General features: G+C 41.4%; 1 protein-coding gene across 1 annotated transcript; it reads left to right on the top strand.

Moving 5' to 3' along the window:
- Positions 1-748: 748 nt before the first annotated feature.
- On the top strand, positions 749-8241 carry LOC133136776 (gamma-enolase-like). The gene is made up of 12 exons (XM_061254498.1): positions 749-814; positions 2022-2107; positions 3124-3219; positions 3687-3745; positions 4127-4196; positions 4604-4737; positions 5282-5504; positions 5772-5969; positions 6247-6448; positions 6854-6962; positions 7128-7186; positions 7591-8241. The coding sequence occupies exons 2-12, from the start codon at positions 2023-2025 to the stop codon at positions 7658-7660; spliced, it is 1305 nt and encodes a 434-aa protein (XP_061110482.1). The 5' UTR covers positions 749-814; position 2022; the 3' UTR covers positions 7661-8241.
- The last annotated feature ends 8066 nt before the right edge of the window (positions 8242-16307 follow it).

Raw genomic sequence — 16307 nt, 5'->3', positions numbered from 1 at the left:
TCCGTGCCACCATGTAATTTGTTTAAAGTGTGTTGCTTAATCCCTGAAGGGTAACTAAAATAGACTGCTCTCAAACCAGAAAGTGTTGATAATAGCAGATACTATTTCAGCTAAAAGAGTGGAGACATGAAAAAATGAATACACTCATCCATGTTTCTGCCAATTCAAAACACACAGAAGATGCTGAACAATAATGTACCTTTCCAGGACCAGAGATCATACCATCTGAAGATTGTAACAGAAAGCACTGCACGTCAGTGAAACTCCTAATAACACTGGCTGGTTGTACTGAACTGAGCTGACGGCTTGTACGTGACAGGGAAATCCAAGGCGTCGTTAAAGATGATACTGCGGGAAGACATGCGTCATTAGTGTGAAGCATATCAAATCCTGACTCCCACTTCTGTGCACCTAAAATGGTAGAGCCGCAAAAGGCAAATTCACCCCATCGGCAATGATGTGTCCCTACAGTACTTTCTGTATCAGGGACCGACCATGTTGCCCATGCGGTAGAGAAAAGAGGAGAATAGTATTGTTTCCCCTCACCCACCCTCCTTTTTTAGACAGCTAAAACGCAAGCGTATAATTTCCTCTCTGACAGTGCCACTGCATCGCTCTCCCTAATTTGCCAGTCTCCTTCATCTGTTCCTCCTCCCTCCCTCCCTATTACTTGGCTTCTTCCTGTGACTCATGCCCCCACCCCTCCCCCTTCTATCATCCCCCCCTCTCATTTTTCCCTCCCCTGCCTTCTCTCCCTCTCTCTGTCTCTCACATTCTCTCGCTTGCCCTGCAAGGCTGAAGGCGAATACGGCAGGTAATGATGAAAAAGCAAATCCGATCCTATCTTTTCTCCCTTTCGCTCTCGTCATCTCTTCTCCATCTTCCCGTTTGTCTGCATTTTCTTATCTGCTCATTGCCCGTTGGCTGCTGATTTCATGGTTTATATAATTTACATAATTTCAAGTATTGTAAGGAATGTGTGTGTATGTGTATGCTCATTAATGTGGGTCTGGATGTGCTTGCATGTGTTTAAATGAAAGTTTGTGTGTGCATGTTTGTACGTGTGCATGCACACATGTTAATTCACAGTATATATATGTGTCAGTGAATTTTTCATCACTAACTGCCGGTGTGTGTTTTTCAGTTGATGCGTCAAAGTGCCTGTGAGTGTGCGTCCGTGTGTGTGTGAGTCCATGTAATGTGTCTATGTCAGCACGTCTGTGCTGCTGCTCTGTTTCCCTGCAAATCCAGCGCACTCATGCTACTCCTTGCTCTATTTCTCTTTCTTCATCTGGGCATGGATCTATATCCTTTCTTCTGTCTTCTTTCCATCTCAGAGTAGTCTCTTTTTCAGCCATAAGGGGATTTAATAATTCATCTCACTTTCCCCATCACTTCTCTTCCTCCTTCTCTCACCCTCTATTTTACACTATTATTTTTTATTGATGCAGACTGTCCACTGTGATAAGCCGTGCCGATGCTGCATAGATGCTTTAAGTATTGAATTATGCCACGGTGATATATGGAATACACTGGCGTATATCCTGTTATTCATTTTAGCATAACTGTCACTGCCAGTTTATTTAACCTGTGGCTATCCGTCCGTCTCTGAAAGCGTCAGTCACTCCACGGGGTCTCTGAGTGTGTTTATTGGGAATCACAGCCGTGCGGACCATAATGCCCAAAGGCTTAATATGCACCTTTGTCCCTGTAACTGATACCCGCATAATACCACGAGAGTTCCTGCCAAATTAAATTAATGAAATCTGAAATATGAGACCTGGAATGTATACGGTTCTGCATTTGCTTAGTGGAAGCACTTCTCCGGGGCAACGTGCAATATTTCATGTGCTTTATTCCATTAGTATTATTGGATGTTTCTGAGAGCAAATGAGGTTACGCAGCCCGCTGAAGGGTACTGCAGCACCACCTGGGGACTGAATGTGCATTGCTCTGGTTACGAGCCCAGATCCTCCAAGCCCCCTGGGGTGTCTCACCTGTACGCCTGTCCTCTCACACAGGATGTCCATAGTGAATATTGTGGCCAGGGAGATCCTCGACTCCAGAGGAAACCCCACTGTGGAGGTGGACCTGCACACTGAGAAAGGTGACCAGCTAACCGTCGGTCAAACGTTGGTTTCTGGATTGTGAATAAGTATGCAAGCTTCTGGTTAACCGCGGGAGTCTTTTTCATTGTAGCGATTTGTCTGTATTTTGCACTCGCTTATTTGTGTCTCAGACCTCCTGTGGAGCTGTCGGGGACGTTTCTCTCTAATGACATGAGTGCGGCTGAGCCAAAACCCCGGGCATGTTCTGTTCACAGTGTGTGGCTCACAGGGCGATGGACAAAAAAAGGAAACTAGAATCTATGCAACAACAAAAAAACCTCTGAAAATTCAGTCAGAAAGAATAGTGTAGAGCAACATGTCAAACATCTCAATGATATTTTGCATTTGTTAGATTCCATTCCAGAATGACTTACACAGAATACATTTTTACATACTACAATTTAGTTATAATACAGATGCATATTAACTGAAGCCATTTTGGGCAAGTACCTTACTCAAGGGTAAATGCAATCATGCCTCAGCTTGCAGTCACATCCTTTGAGTTGCACCAAATTTCTATACTTGAGATGTCTGGGTTCTTGTGACAATATATTATTGATATACCCAGAGCGCCTCACAGCAAGGAGGTCCTGGGTTCAAATCCCCGTCGGCCGGGGCCTCTCTGTGCGGAGTTTGCATGTTCTCCCCGTGTCTGCGTGGGTTTCCTCCGGGTACTCCGGTTTCCTCCCACAGTCCAAAGACATGCACGTTAGGCTGATTGGAGAGTCTAAATTGCCCGTAGGTATGAATGTGTGAGTGAATGGTGTGTGTGCCCTGAGATAGACTGGCGACCTGTCCAGGGTGTATTCCTGCCTTTCGCCCAATGTATGCTGGGATAGGCTCCAGCCCCCCTGCGACCCTGATCAGGATAAGCGGTTTAAGATAATGGATGGGTGGATATACCCCGAGCCACAGCATGTGTACAGGTGTGGGATGCCTGCAGAGATTGTACTGTACGAAGAAAATAGGCCATCTTTTTTTAACTAACTCTCTCTTCCCCCTCTTTTTCACCCAGGTGTGTTCAGGGCAGCAGTTCCCAGTGGAGCATCCACAGGTATCTATGAGGCTCTTGAACTCAGAGATGGGGACGCCAGTCGATACAAAGGAAAAGGTGAGAGATTATCAGCTGCTATGCTATTCATTATACAAATTTCAAAAAAAGATCCAGGGAATTTGTTTTGACGTGGGTGAGACGTGGGTAGTTTATTTGTACTATTCGTTTGTGTCATTTTTTCCAGTAAACAAGCAAAGAAAACACTCCAATGTGTTAAAGTGGTTGGACATTTCAAAGCACACGTACTTCACTTAGTCACTGGATGAGAGGCTGACGTGAAAAAAAAGAAATCGCATTGAATCTCAGTATTGAAGAACGTGCTTACACATGCTGTTTCTTCTATTAACTATGAATGATCAGTAATGTTTCTCTGTTTTTGTTGAAATCTTCCTGATCGCAGAACGATTAATGCTGTAAGAAAAATGAGTTTTGCAATTTGAAAGTTAGGGGTTTCATTTTCATCTCTCTCTATCTCTCTGCCTCTCTCTATATATCTCCCTCCCCCTCTCTCTCCTTTCCCCCAGGTGTGCTCAAGGCCGTGTCTAATATCAATGACATCATCCGCCCAGCTCTTCTCCAGTCTGTGAGTTACAGTATAAGCCCCAAGCTCTTACCAAACTCCTTGTGAACCCCCTACGTCATTGGCAACTGTGACTGAACAGTGTAGTGGAGGACTCTTTGGACAATATGGCAAACACAGCCTTGACTTCTAGTGCTAGTGCCAGGCCTCAACGTGATTAGCTGCACTTGAAAATAAAATGTACTTCCAACAATGGGGAGAAAGACCTCTTTCTGCTACACTGAGATGGGCTCAGTGGGAGGTCCATCTACTTCAGTTTATCCAGCTGACAAATGTGAACGGCACTTGTGAATGTGGATTGTGACGGTCGTGAGCAGGAGTGTGTATGAAGGGAGTCGTGTTGTTTCTCTGCCTGCACATAGATGCAGCTCTATTGTTTTACAGGGGATCAGTGTTGTGGAGCAGGAAAAGCTGGATAACATGATGCTTGAGATGGATGGCACCGAAAACAAGTGTGAGTCACACAATCCATCATTACATCCACAAATACTGCCATTCTCAGGCAACACTTTTAGGCTAATAAACCTTTCAGTACATCGATATGCAAAACCAAAACCATTTCACACCATTAATTACCAGCTTCTACGCAGTCAGATCAGAAAGAGCTACACATACTGTTGTGTTAGTAATCAGAGGGAAACCGTCTTTAATACTACTTGATCCATATATTCACAATTTAATAAATCAATGAATATGAAAAGAATTCAAAGAACAGTAGCACTTGAACCCCTCGCCATACGGCTGACATCACACTAAAACTGAGGCTTCAAACTGTTTAGTGATATTTCTCTTGCTTAATGGATTTGCAGTCATTTTGTGTATATGATGTGAACTTTACACTCGCTATCTCCCTCCTTCCAGCTCAGTTTGGTGCCAATGCAATTCTGGGCGTTTCTCTCGCCATATGCAAGGCCGGAGCGGCAGAGAAAGGCGTTCCCCTGTACCGCCATATTGCTGACCTGGCAGGCAACACAGAGCTGGTGCTGCCGGTTCCTGTACGATGAGATTAATACCAATACCGCTAACATTTGCATGAGTAAAATATTGCAGTGTGGTCTGCATGAATGCATGAAGTATGATATCAGGTTCCATAGAGAAGAAGAGTTGTTTTGTAGATCAGGGATCTCTCAGACACCCAGTGGTCTCTGAAGGATTTACCAGAGGGTAAAATGAAAACCATTCCTCTCTTTTAAACATGTACTGGTCTGTTATATACCCTCTGCATTACAGACTGTAGTAAGTGTTATGTGAATGTATCAATAATTAATCACTTTATTACACTGAGGACTCTTAGCCATGGGTTGGTCATTTTAGGACAGTCTTCAGGGAATATCGTTTGGGGAATCCCTGGTGTAGCTGAGTGGGAGAAGACCCTGGTACCGCAGTGAATCCATTAGAAGGCAATAGTTAGTGCGGAAAAACAAAAACTGCAGCATCCCAATGGAATATTTGCTTTATTTTTTTTTACCTCAGTATAGAAGGATATGATGATGATTTTCATAATGCTAACCATCTAGTTTTTTGTTTACTTTTTCTCAGGCTTTCAACGTGATCAACGGCGGATCTCACGCTGGGAACAAGCTGGCCATGCAGGAGTTCATGGTGCTCCCGGTGGGAGCTGAGTCATTCCGGGAGGCTCTGCGCGTGGGTGCTGAGCTCTACCACACCCTGAGGGGGGTCATCCGCGACAAGTACGGCCAGGACGCCACCAACGTAGGGGACGAGGGCGGCTTCGCTCCTAATATCCTGGAGAACAGCGAAGGTATGTGAGAAGCCCAGCTATTTTCCACTAACGTTCCTCTGACTTACTGCCGCCCTCCACCCAGTTCTGACAATCTCCTCTCTCAGCTCGACTCTATTCAGTCTGTCCTTGTTCTCTTTGTGCGAGATGTCGGATCAATTCTCTCACGGCAGCTTACTCTATTATAATTAATATTATAATCTGTATTAAGCAGGGAGATGGGCCGTAAGTTTGTGTGCGCATTCACAGTGCCTCTCTCACCTAGCCTCTCTGTCCTCTCTGTCTCAGCTCTGGAGCTGCTGAAAACAGCCATAGAGAAGGCAGGCTTCACAGACAAAGTGGTGGTGGGGATGGATGTTGCTGCTTCAGAGTTTTACCGTGATGGAAAATATGATCTCGACTTCAAATCCCCCCCTAACCCTGATAGACACATCAGTGCAGAGGAACTGTGTGAGATTTACCAGAGCTTTGTCAACAATTACCCAGGTGAGGCTGGATTGTACCTCTGTTTACCTATTTACCTGTCTGTGCTGTGTTCCCTGTGTTCACTAAGGTTTGTTGATAAAAGGGGAAACCGTTGAATGCTTCACCTTGGCTTCGCAGCAAAAGATACGCCATGCTAGGGTGTTAGGGTCAGGTTTATCACATACCCCAAACGGTATATTTTGGAGTGAATTCAGCAATGTGCTCTGCAGCATTCATCTTCAGTGCATAACAGCAATGATAGGGCCTGTAAACGATTTGGCAACCCTCTCCGTTCCAGTCGTGTCCATAGAGGACCCATTTGACCAGGATGACTGGCCTGCCTGGTCACAGCTGACCGCCTCCATGGGCATCCAGATAGTTGGGGACGACCTGACCGTGACCAACCCCCGGAGGATCGAGAAGGCAGCCGAGGAGAGGGCCTGCAACTGCCTGCTGCTGAAAGTCAACCAGATCGGCTCGGTCACCGAAGCCATACAGGCGTAATGCTTCTATCCACACCACTCACCTACATGCTGTGGGATTTACAGTAAATCCAGAAACTGCCTATATTTCTACCTGCCATACATCTATAAATACAACAATTAACTGTTGCCAGAATTACCGTATATATTGGCAGAAATCATTACTGGAGAACTTAGTTACCAGGTAAATCAGGGGTGTCAAACTCCAGTGCTGGCGGGCCACAGTATCTGCTGGTTTTTAGTTTGTCTGTTCCACTGTGAGTGATTCATTTAAATAATCAATTGGCTATAGAGTCCACGTACCTTGTTCTCCAGGCCTTAACTGGCTTATTGAAAGGAAATGCAGACACTGAGGCCCTCTAAGAATGGAGTTTGTTGCCCCAAATAAATGTGTAAATCCAAATTATGTTAAAAATGCCTTAGGTGCAAACTGGCCCAGGCAAATGGCTGGGGAGTGATGGTCAGCCACCGCTCTGGGGAGACGGAGGACACCTTCATCGCTGACCTGGTGGTGGGGCTTTGCACTGGACAGGTGAGTACAGCACCTGGATGTCACACACAATTACACCTGCAAACGTGTGCAAATATTTATTTGCACACAGTTTGTTCCTTGCCGCATCCCTGATTCCTCCCCCCCTCCCTCTCTCTCTTTCTCTTTCTTCTTCTGTGTTCCCTTCTGTGCGCTTCCTCCAATCAGATTAAGACCGGAGCTCCCTGTAGATCGGAACGCCTGGCCAAATACAACCAGCTGATGAGGTCAGTCTTAATCCTTTCTGGCCACTGCGGTCAGTTTGTTCTGTACTGGTCGAGCCCATCAGTGTTAACAGTGCAAAAGTGATTGGCCTCTTTTATATCAGTAGCCTACTCACCCAAGCAGTGTACTGATGTCTGTCAAAAATCCTGCATCTTGTGCGAGACAAACAAACTGAGTATTAATGCTCTCTTATTTCCAGCACACATTGTAGACAATTATACTCAAATAGTAATCAAAACCTACTGGTTCAACAAATGAAAAATAATCAACCTATTAACTTGAACATTTTTTGAATAGATTATTCTACTAAAATGATCATATTGTATTACTGCAATACAATACTCTCTCAATTCAATTCTATAATTCTCTCTCTCTCTCTCTCTCTCTCTCTCTCTGTCTCTCTCAGGATCGAAGAGGAGCTGGGCGATCAAGCTCGTTTTGCTGGGCACAATTTCAGAAATCCCAGTGCCCTCTGAGAATTGCATACACAGCGAAATATACAGGCACACTGAGCCACTTTGATATTCATGAAGACTGACAGGCACACATGAACAGAGGCTGGCACAGCCTGAAAAACACACTCACACAACAAAATCATATCGCAATTAAAATCATAAACAAAATCATATTGCAAATAACTGGCACTCACTCACAAGGACAGCCTGTCTGATGCACTGATTGACTGTTTTATTGCATGGTTGATGAACACTAAAAGACTGACTGCTTCACTATAAAACAGAGAAAAAGAATCACAAACAGTGTGTAGCACAGTCTCGCGCTAAATTTGTGACAGAATTGCACTTCCTCTCTTGTCTGCCTCTCTCCTCTATGCTTGCTCTGTATTTCTTTCTAATTACTCCCATATTTTTTCTGTCTCTGAAGCGTTCATGGTTCCTGTACTGGTCTGATCTTTCCTTCTAACCAGTCTTTTCCCCATCCTGCATTCCCTGTCCCTCTTTCCTAATGTTCGCTGAATTAATGAATTAAAATTGAATGCATTATAGATATATTCAATACAATAAAAAGAGAACTATTTATGATGGTTAAGTAAACCACAGTCACTGCGTCTGTGCATTTTGTGCATTGTGGATTGATGTGATTCAGGTTATTGAAGTTGGCAACAACACACCATGAAGCTGCATGTATTATGTATTAGGGCGGCCTGTAGCGTAGTGGTTAAGGTAAAGGACTAGGACACACAAGGTTGGTGGTTCTAATCCTGGTGTAGCCACAATAAAATCAGCACAGCCATTGGGCCATTGGGCCCTTGAGCAAGGCCCTTAACCCTGCATTGCTCCAGGGGAGGATTGTCTCCTGCTTAGTCTAATCAACTGTACGTCGCTCTGGATAAGAGCGTCTGCTAAATGCCAATAATGTAATGTAATGTAATGCATGTGTAATATTTCTAAGGCTGGTTATCAGTGAACCACACTGCTTGTAGCTCTTCCACACTACTGCACAGTTGCAATGTAGTTAACTCGTAATGAGTTAAATAACAATATTGCTACTATGCGAAAGGCAAGAGAATATAATAATGCGATGGAGACATTGCTTTATTAGGCATCAATTCAGGGAAAAACATAAAGTGTAGGAGCTTTGAAATGAGCAATGTATATACATAGATAATAATAGATGTACAGTGCGCTCCAGAATTATTGCCATGAAAAAAGGCTGCATATAATAAACAACACAAATAATGTTCTGTATGTTATATGATCAAATATATAGGAACTATATACCTTTATTTAAATACATTTACTCTCATGTGTCAGTGTTTTTTATTAAGTAATCCAATTTTTTTCTGAAAACATAGGTCAAGATTACTGTCACCCCTAACAATTATTGTAAATAAAATCAAACAAAGTTAAATTGGCAACAACATTGAACTTAATTTAGTCAGTCTCAGTCGAGGAACAACATTGTATCAATCCATCACTTCCTGATTCACTTCAGTATAAAAATGGGATAACAAGCATGCAAAATCCCTTTGTCATCCCTCAGCATGGGAAAAGTCAAAGAATTCTCAATTTAGAAGAGACAGGTGGAAATTGGGTACAAAAAACAAAATCATAAACGGTTAAACATACCACTTAGCACTGTAAGGATAAAAATAAATGGATAATAAATGGATATGTAATGGTTGCAAATTTGCCAGGAAGAGGACGCACATTGTCCCCACGGACGGTGAGGAAGATGGTAAGGACCTAAGGATTCAAGGATCACAGTTTAAGAATTGCCAGGATTGCTCGAGTCACCACGTCTCATAAAGAACCGTAAAACAGCACTTCCATATGAAAAAACTTGTTGAGTGGCATGAATATAGCCCATACTGAGCACAATAAACAAAAGCATCTGGAGTTTGCTTAAATGTCATTGGATTTGGCCATTGACATGTTCAGCATGTGGAATGCATACAAGGAGAAGGGCCTCATACCAACTACCACTACCAAAAATGGAGGTGGGTCACTGATGTTTTGGAGATTGGTGATCCAGGGGCACTATTTTAGATCAATAGCAAAATGGATTCAACAAAGTTCCAGGAAAGTTTGTCAGGAAATCTGGTTGTCTCTGCTAGGAAGCTGAGACTTGGCCGTAGGTAGATTTCCCAGCAGGACAATGACTCCAAACATACATCAAAATCCACAAAGAAAGGGTCAAAAGAACATACATGTTCTGCAATCTCCAGACTTATCTCCAGACAGCATCAACAATCTGTGGTCTGAACACAACCCCAGGTATATCCATGATTCTATAATGTTCTGCATGGAGGAATGGTCAAACATCCATCCAACTGTGTTCTCTAACCATATCACAAATTATAGGTAGAGACATGGCTGTCATTTTTGCCAGGGGTGTTTGTACAAAGTACTAAACCATGGGTGCCAATAATTGTGAAACCTATTTTTGGGGGAAATGTTTTCTTATTTAAAAAATGTAAGACATTGATTCAATTGAATCATTAATAAAGCACACTAAATTACAATGCATCTGTCAATAACTATTATTCTTTTTAGTTTATAGCATTTCTGTGCATATTTATCAATAATTCTGGATGCCACTGTATGACAGTTGTGGACCAACGTTTGGTTTATCAAAAGTTTATTTTAATGAATTACAAAATGCTTATAAAACTAGGACTTTTCCAGCATATGTTTTCTGGTTGAAAAGTGAGTGGATCCCATTTTCTCACATTTGTAATAATTTCTTTATAGATCATAAAATGCAAATACTTTACTTTGTACTTTGCATACAGTATCAACAACAGCATATCACATTGCAACAAGCAATTGTAAGGGTGTTTAAGACATTTTAGTATCAAATGAACATTAACTCTGAAACATTGTTGCTGTACTAAATTAAGCATTTATACTATGAAATTTCAAAAGAAATCCTGCAAAATGGGTCAAATATGCGTGAGATATTTATGAGTGCATTATCAGGCTGCCTCTGAGATCATGCAGATGAACATTTCCTCACAGCCTCATTATTTTTTAATAGCTGTCAGTGCAAGCATCTCTATGTTTAGCTTGTGAGCTATGGACAGATGTCAGTTCTGCTTCATTAGCTAATTTGATTCTCACAATTTCATATACAGCATGTAAACATGCTGATAAACATGTAGCATTCTCATTACTTCTGTAATGGGCTAACTGTTGAAAATGATGTGGAACTGAGTATTTTATATTTCTGTACGTGATATATGACAGAACATGGGCATTGGTGTTTATTGGACTGTTTGGAGCATATAGTTTGCATTTTTTAATAATATGGTTCCCAGGAAGAAGTAGTTGATGAATGCTGCTGTACAATTAAAATACCTGTTAGTTTTGTTAATAGCACACATATAAACAATATATGCTATTGTTTCTCCTGTAGAATCACATTCAGCAGATGGCTGGCTATATGCAGAACAGATATGAGAACATGCTACAAGCCAAGCTTGCATGACAAAGGTGACATGAAGATACACGCTAGGGGGACACGTGTATTCCGAGAGGGCTTGTTGTGGGTTTGAAACCAAAGCCCTTGCATCACATAGCATGAGATTAAGCTGATAATCTAAAGGGCAAGCACTCCAACAATCATCCATGTTCCAGCTCTGAATTTTTCAGTAAAGAATATTCACGCTATCAAACATTGTTTACCTTGGCTCCATGTATTATTGGGCATTATCTGGAGCTCTTGTATCTATCTAAAGTGCTGGTTTGTGAAGCAATGATGGGCCCATTGGTCCAGAATGGTGGACCTGGTCCAGGAGCCTGACCATGTCATTTTGGGAGCTCTGTGGATCAAGGTACAATTTGTCTTAGCATTACCCAGGGACAGAGGGTTTTCATTGGCAGGGTGATCCTCCAAATACCAGCGGCACATGAAGGTGCAGTCCTCCAGGTCAGTGGCTGTGCAGCTTCGCTGGAGGACTGCAGAAGAAAGAACAAAGTAAATAAGACAAGCCTGTGCTCTCCTACTGCTGCGGGATGGACATGAGGAGTACAAAGTAATAATCATCTTCATTTTATTCAATCTTGTCTGATGATGAGAATTTGAGTTTCACAATTCATCACCATATTCTCAGACTTCAAGGTCTTCCTTTCAGGTCTGAGAATTGGACGGATTGTTGATTCAATGCTTAGATTCAATGAATGAACAATTACTTCAGTTGTTGAAACTTGAATGTCTTCATTTCAGCATTGATCAATCCAGCAATTGTTTGAGAAACCTGAGTCAACCAATTATCAAACATGCAAAACAGACCCTTAATGTTTATGGTAATATAACGAGATGTCTTTTGTACATTGTTTTCATTGTTTTGTTATTTTTATTTAGTTTCTTAGGTAACTTTTTTAAACTTCTCAACTACAGTTTTGTGTTTCAGGTTTTTTTTTTTTGTGTATCAATCGTTGATAAATCAGAACTGAGAAGAACAATTTATTTTGTGTTATTTTTGTTCCTGATAGCAGCTCCTTCCATTGATAGCCTAATAAACAGTTTTACTAACAACATGCAATATATTTCAAAAGCAATACACCTAATGGAAAACTATTTTGCTTCCACAATTACTGAAATTCACATTTTTTTATTTTGCATTTAATAACACAGCAACGGATACCAACTCACACATACAAACATACATTCACAGCCCATTCATGGGACCTATTTAGCCATAAGCAGGTAGTTCAAAAAGTAAATGAATACATAAATAGAACAATAGTAATAATGGCAATAGTAATAATAATAAATGTATAAATAATAATTAATAATAATTATAGTAATACATAAAATAATAATGATTCATAATGTTAACAAGAAAAAGCATAACATACATGCATATATAAATATAGGCTGTATATACAAACATACATACAAGCTACATTTTAGATTCTACATTTAGATGAATTGCCCACCGCCCACAACAACCCAGTGAATGCTGTTACATCCCTCAAACACACTCTGCAACAGCTCTACTTGAAACCAACCAAGGCAATTCATAAAAGGTCTAGCTAGCTGGGGAAAACCTTATATAGATTTTTACTGTATGTTATTGTTAAAACCAGCCAGGCAATCATTGAACCATGGTTTGTGCGGTGGGCACGTAGGCCCCCACTGCAGAGGTATACAGCACAGCAGGGGGGTAAACAGCACTCGGTCGTCGCTTCTAGCCGCATTAACCCGCTTAATATTTTTGGTTTATGACCTCTTTTATTTTTGGTGTCATTTATTTTTTTTAACACCAAAACTATTGCAAAATGAACATTTTGAGACTTTGTGTGACGCCTTCTTATTGTCTCCAAAATGACTAGCCTTTTATCCATAAATATGAAAAACCTGTGAGAAACAGCTCATTTTATAGCCTGAGGTACAGGAAGTGAAAATTTGGCATCTGTCTGCCACAGAATCATCCACAAAGAAATCTGAGATTGTTGTATATTTTATGACATATATAGTTACAGAGGGTCAAAAGAAGTCCATACAACAAATGCAAAGTTGACAGGACTTAGCACTATGTTTTCAGCACATGTTAGTTTATTGTATGTTTACTATTGAATCCCACCAAAAGAGAACATTTAAAAAATCATACAGGATCAAGATGAAAAAAAGGTTAACAGATGTCAAGATGTCAAATACTGAATGGGGTCAAATTGACCCCAAACATAATAGGAGGGTTAACCATGCCATACAGCTACAATAAGCGCCCAATTGCAGTCCCCAACACACATAGACATTAGTATGCTGAGCTTGACACCTCTGTACCTAAATCCCTACTGATTGCAAAATAATAATACTAATAAATCCTTCAGGGGGAGAGGGGATGTAAAAAATAGAATTATTGAAATTTGAACAAATTAAAATAGTCATTTGGTTTCAAGATAGCTCAATAAATATTTTTTTAAATTTTATTTCAGAATTGTATAGACTTGCATGCTCTCTGCAGGTGTTAATGTGTCTGTCTAATGTGAAAATAATGTGTAATGTGAAAATATTTTGCCCTGCTGCACCTTGCACTATCAGTTAAAGGACCTTATAAAGGTAGCCTGTAGTCTAGTGGCTAAGGTACATGACTTGGACCCCGGAAGGTTGGTGGTTGTTGGTGGTTCAAGCCCCGCGTGTCGCCACAATAAGATCTGCATAGCTGTTGGGCCCTTGAGCATTGTACCCTGCTTAGTCTAATCAACTGTAAGTCACTCCGGATAAAAGCATCAGATAAATAACTAATTATTATCACATCTTACATCTTACATATGCATTCTGGGAAGCCAGCTGCTGAAGAGTGAATTTCTGGAAGGCGACGGAAGGCGGTGAGCAACTGCTCTGCTCACGTCGGTGGGCAGCACGAGCTGTCTGCAGAGGCCTTGGACATGAAAATGGATGGGCATTTGCAGTGGGATAGCAGGGGAGAGAGACAGATGGACACCAGCAGTAGATCAGTGGGGGGATGGGCAGGGGTGTGGGGAGATACTGAGGGTATGTGCATTGCAAGTGACACCATGAATTCAATTAAATGACCGTCAAGTTAGCGAAGCAAAGAGTGAGTGATTAAATCATTAATTGTCTTTCCTTGTCTTTTGCACTTTAAAATGTTATGCCTTGATTTATTGCACCTTGTTATTTTTTATTTTATTTTTTTATTTCTTTTTACTGAATTTTGAAATACAAGTAAAAACATGTAGTGATTTTAATGATCACCAAAATTAACTAGCCAAATGACTGAATTAGGTAAAAACACTCATATATATTTTTAACAAAATGTTGATTTTACCCAGGCATACTATATTAACTTGGTATATTAGAATGTGTACGTCAGAAACTCAGTGTATCAAATAGCTGCATACAAGTATGTGTGTGACAGGCAGAGACACATCAACACAAACATCTCACATTTATTGAGAAATTGAGGACAAAAGGATAGTGTAGGAGCTGTAGGCGTTATAATAACTGTAGCACTAGAAGTGGTGGAAAAGAGCATTTCCTCAGAGGAAAACTCAACTTTTGCTGTGCAAACAGTGTCCCCTACTGGACCAGCAAGTGTGTCAACAGAGTTGCACAGAGAAACTACTCACTGCAGCCATTTTAAGCAAACAAATAACAAATTAATAGGGTTGTCAGTTGTCACAAAGTGCCACATGAATATTATTTTCTTAAAAATGTAACAACTATATATATATATATATATATATATATATATATACAAATATATATAAAATCATAGATATATGTAATTATGAATAATGAAATACCAACACTGTCAACCATACAGTAAGAACACAATTCGTAGGATTGTTAAGTGTTCTATTGGCTTTCAGTGGGTAGTTAGCCTATGTATGTAAAAGGTAAATGGTTGGAATTTATATAGCACCTTTATCCAAAGCGCTGCACAATTGATGCTTCTCATTCGCCCATTCATACACACACTCACACCATGCCATGCAAGGCACCTCTTGTGTGGAGGAGAGGAATAAAGATGTGGTCATGCTCACCTTTTTAGACACTAGTAGGCACTCAAATTGCTAGTTGTCATGATGTTGTCAATTTATTAGGTATTTATTAGACTTATTTTTAGACTTACTGATCTTCTGCTGCCTATCAACTTAGAGGTTTGACATGTTGTGTGTTCAGTGATACTCTTCTGCATACCACTGTTGTAATGTGGTTATTTGCGTTACTGTCACCTTCCTGTCAGCTTCAACCAGTCTGGCCCTTCTCCTCTGACCTCTCTCATTAACAAGGCATTTTTTCCCGCATCATTTTTTCCCACTGGATGTTTTCTGTTTTTCGCATTTTCTGCAGACTGTTGCGCGTGAAAAACTCAGGAGATCAGCAATTTCCGAGACACTCACCATCCTGGTCTGGTACCGACAATCATTCCAGGATGATTGTTGATCACACAAATAAGTAGGTGCACAGGTGTTCCTAATAAAGCGCTCAGTGAGTGCATTTAAACTCCATAGTACAAATTCTGCAAACTATTTCTTAGCCTTGAAATTTTTTTTTTTTAAAGCCTCTTGAATCATCCCATGCACAGTGCCGAACACTTCCCGCACTACAGCGAATTCTCAAACTCCTTGGAAAGGACTGCAATCTAGGAGAGGCATCAAGAACATCCTGGAGCCTGCAGAAAAGGCTTCGCGGTGGCTGTGGATCTGTAGGGGGCATGCGTGGAGTAGTGCGCCACTTGGACACAAGCCGGGGACTGATCTCCCCCGGCTGGGTCGCCCGGGCGAGGGTGATTAAAGACCCCAAACACCCTATGACCCCGGGTCTATCACTGATGACGTGTCCAAGCAGCACCTGAAGGTGTATTTAAGTACCAAGCAGTTCTTCTTTATGTTCAGAGGTTAATCTCCTCACAAATTCTTGCCTCAGTTTCCACCACGATGCTGCAGCATTGCATTGTTCCTGAGTGTGCTTATGGTTTTCCCTCGACCTTGAAGCCCTGAAGGTCCATTTCAGGATGACTATGCAACTGGTACAAGTGGATTCGATTGGACTCGACTCAAGGGGTAATCAGGTTCGTGACCACAAATACTCATCGTAAAATGAAAGGAACCCACGTGAATACAGAAAGTAAGTGGCAAAAGGGTCCTGTGCAAAAGAAGGGCCGAACAGCTCAGCCTTCAGTCCGAAGAC

The sequence above is a fragment of the Conger conger genome, chromosome 9, assembly GCF_963514075.1.
Source record: "Conger conger chromosome 9, fConCon1.1, whole genome shotgun sequence".
Lineage (NCBI taxonomy): Eukaryota > Metazoa > Chordata > Actinopteri > Anguilliformes > Congridae > Conger > Conger conger.
Note: the sequence above shows the minus strand (reverse complement) of the source record. Positions and strands in the feature narration are given on the sequence as shown.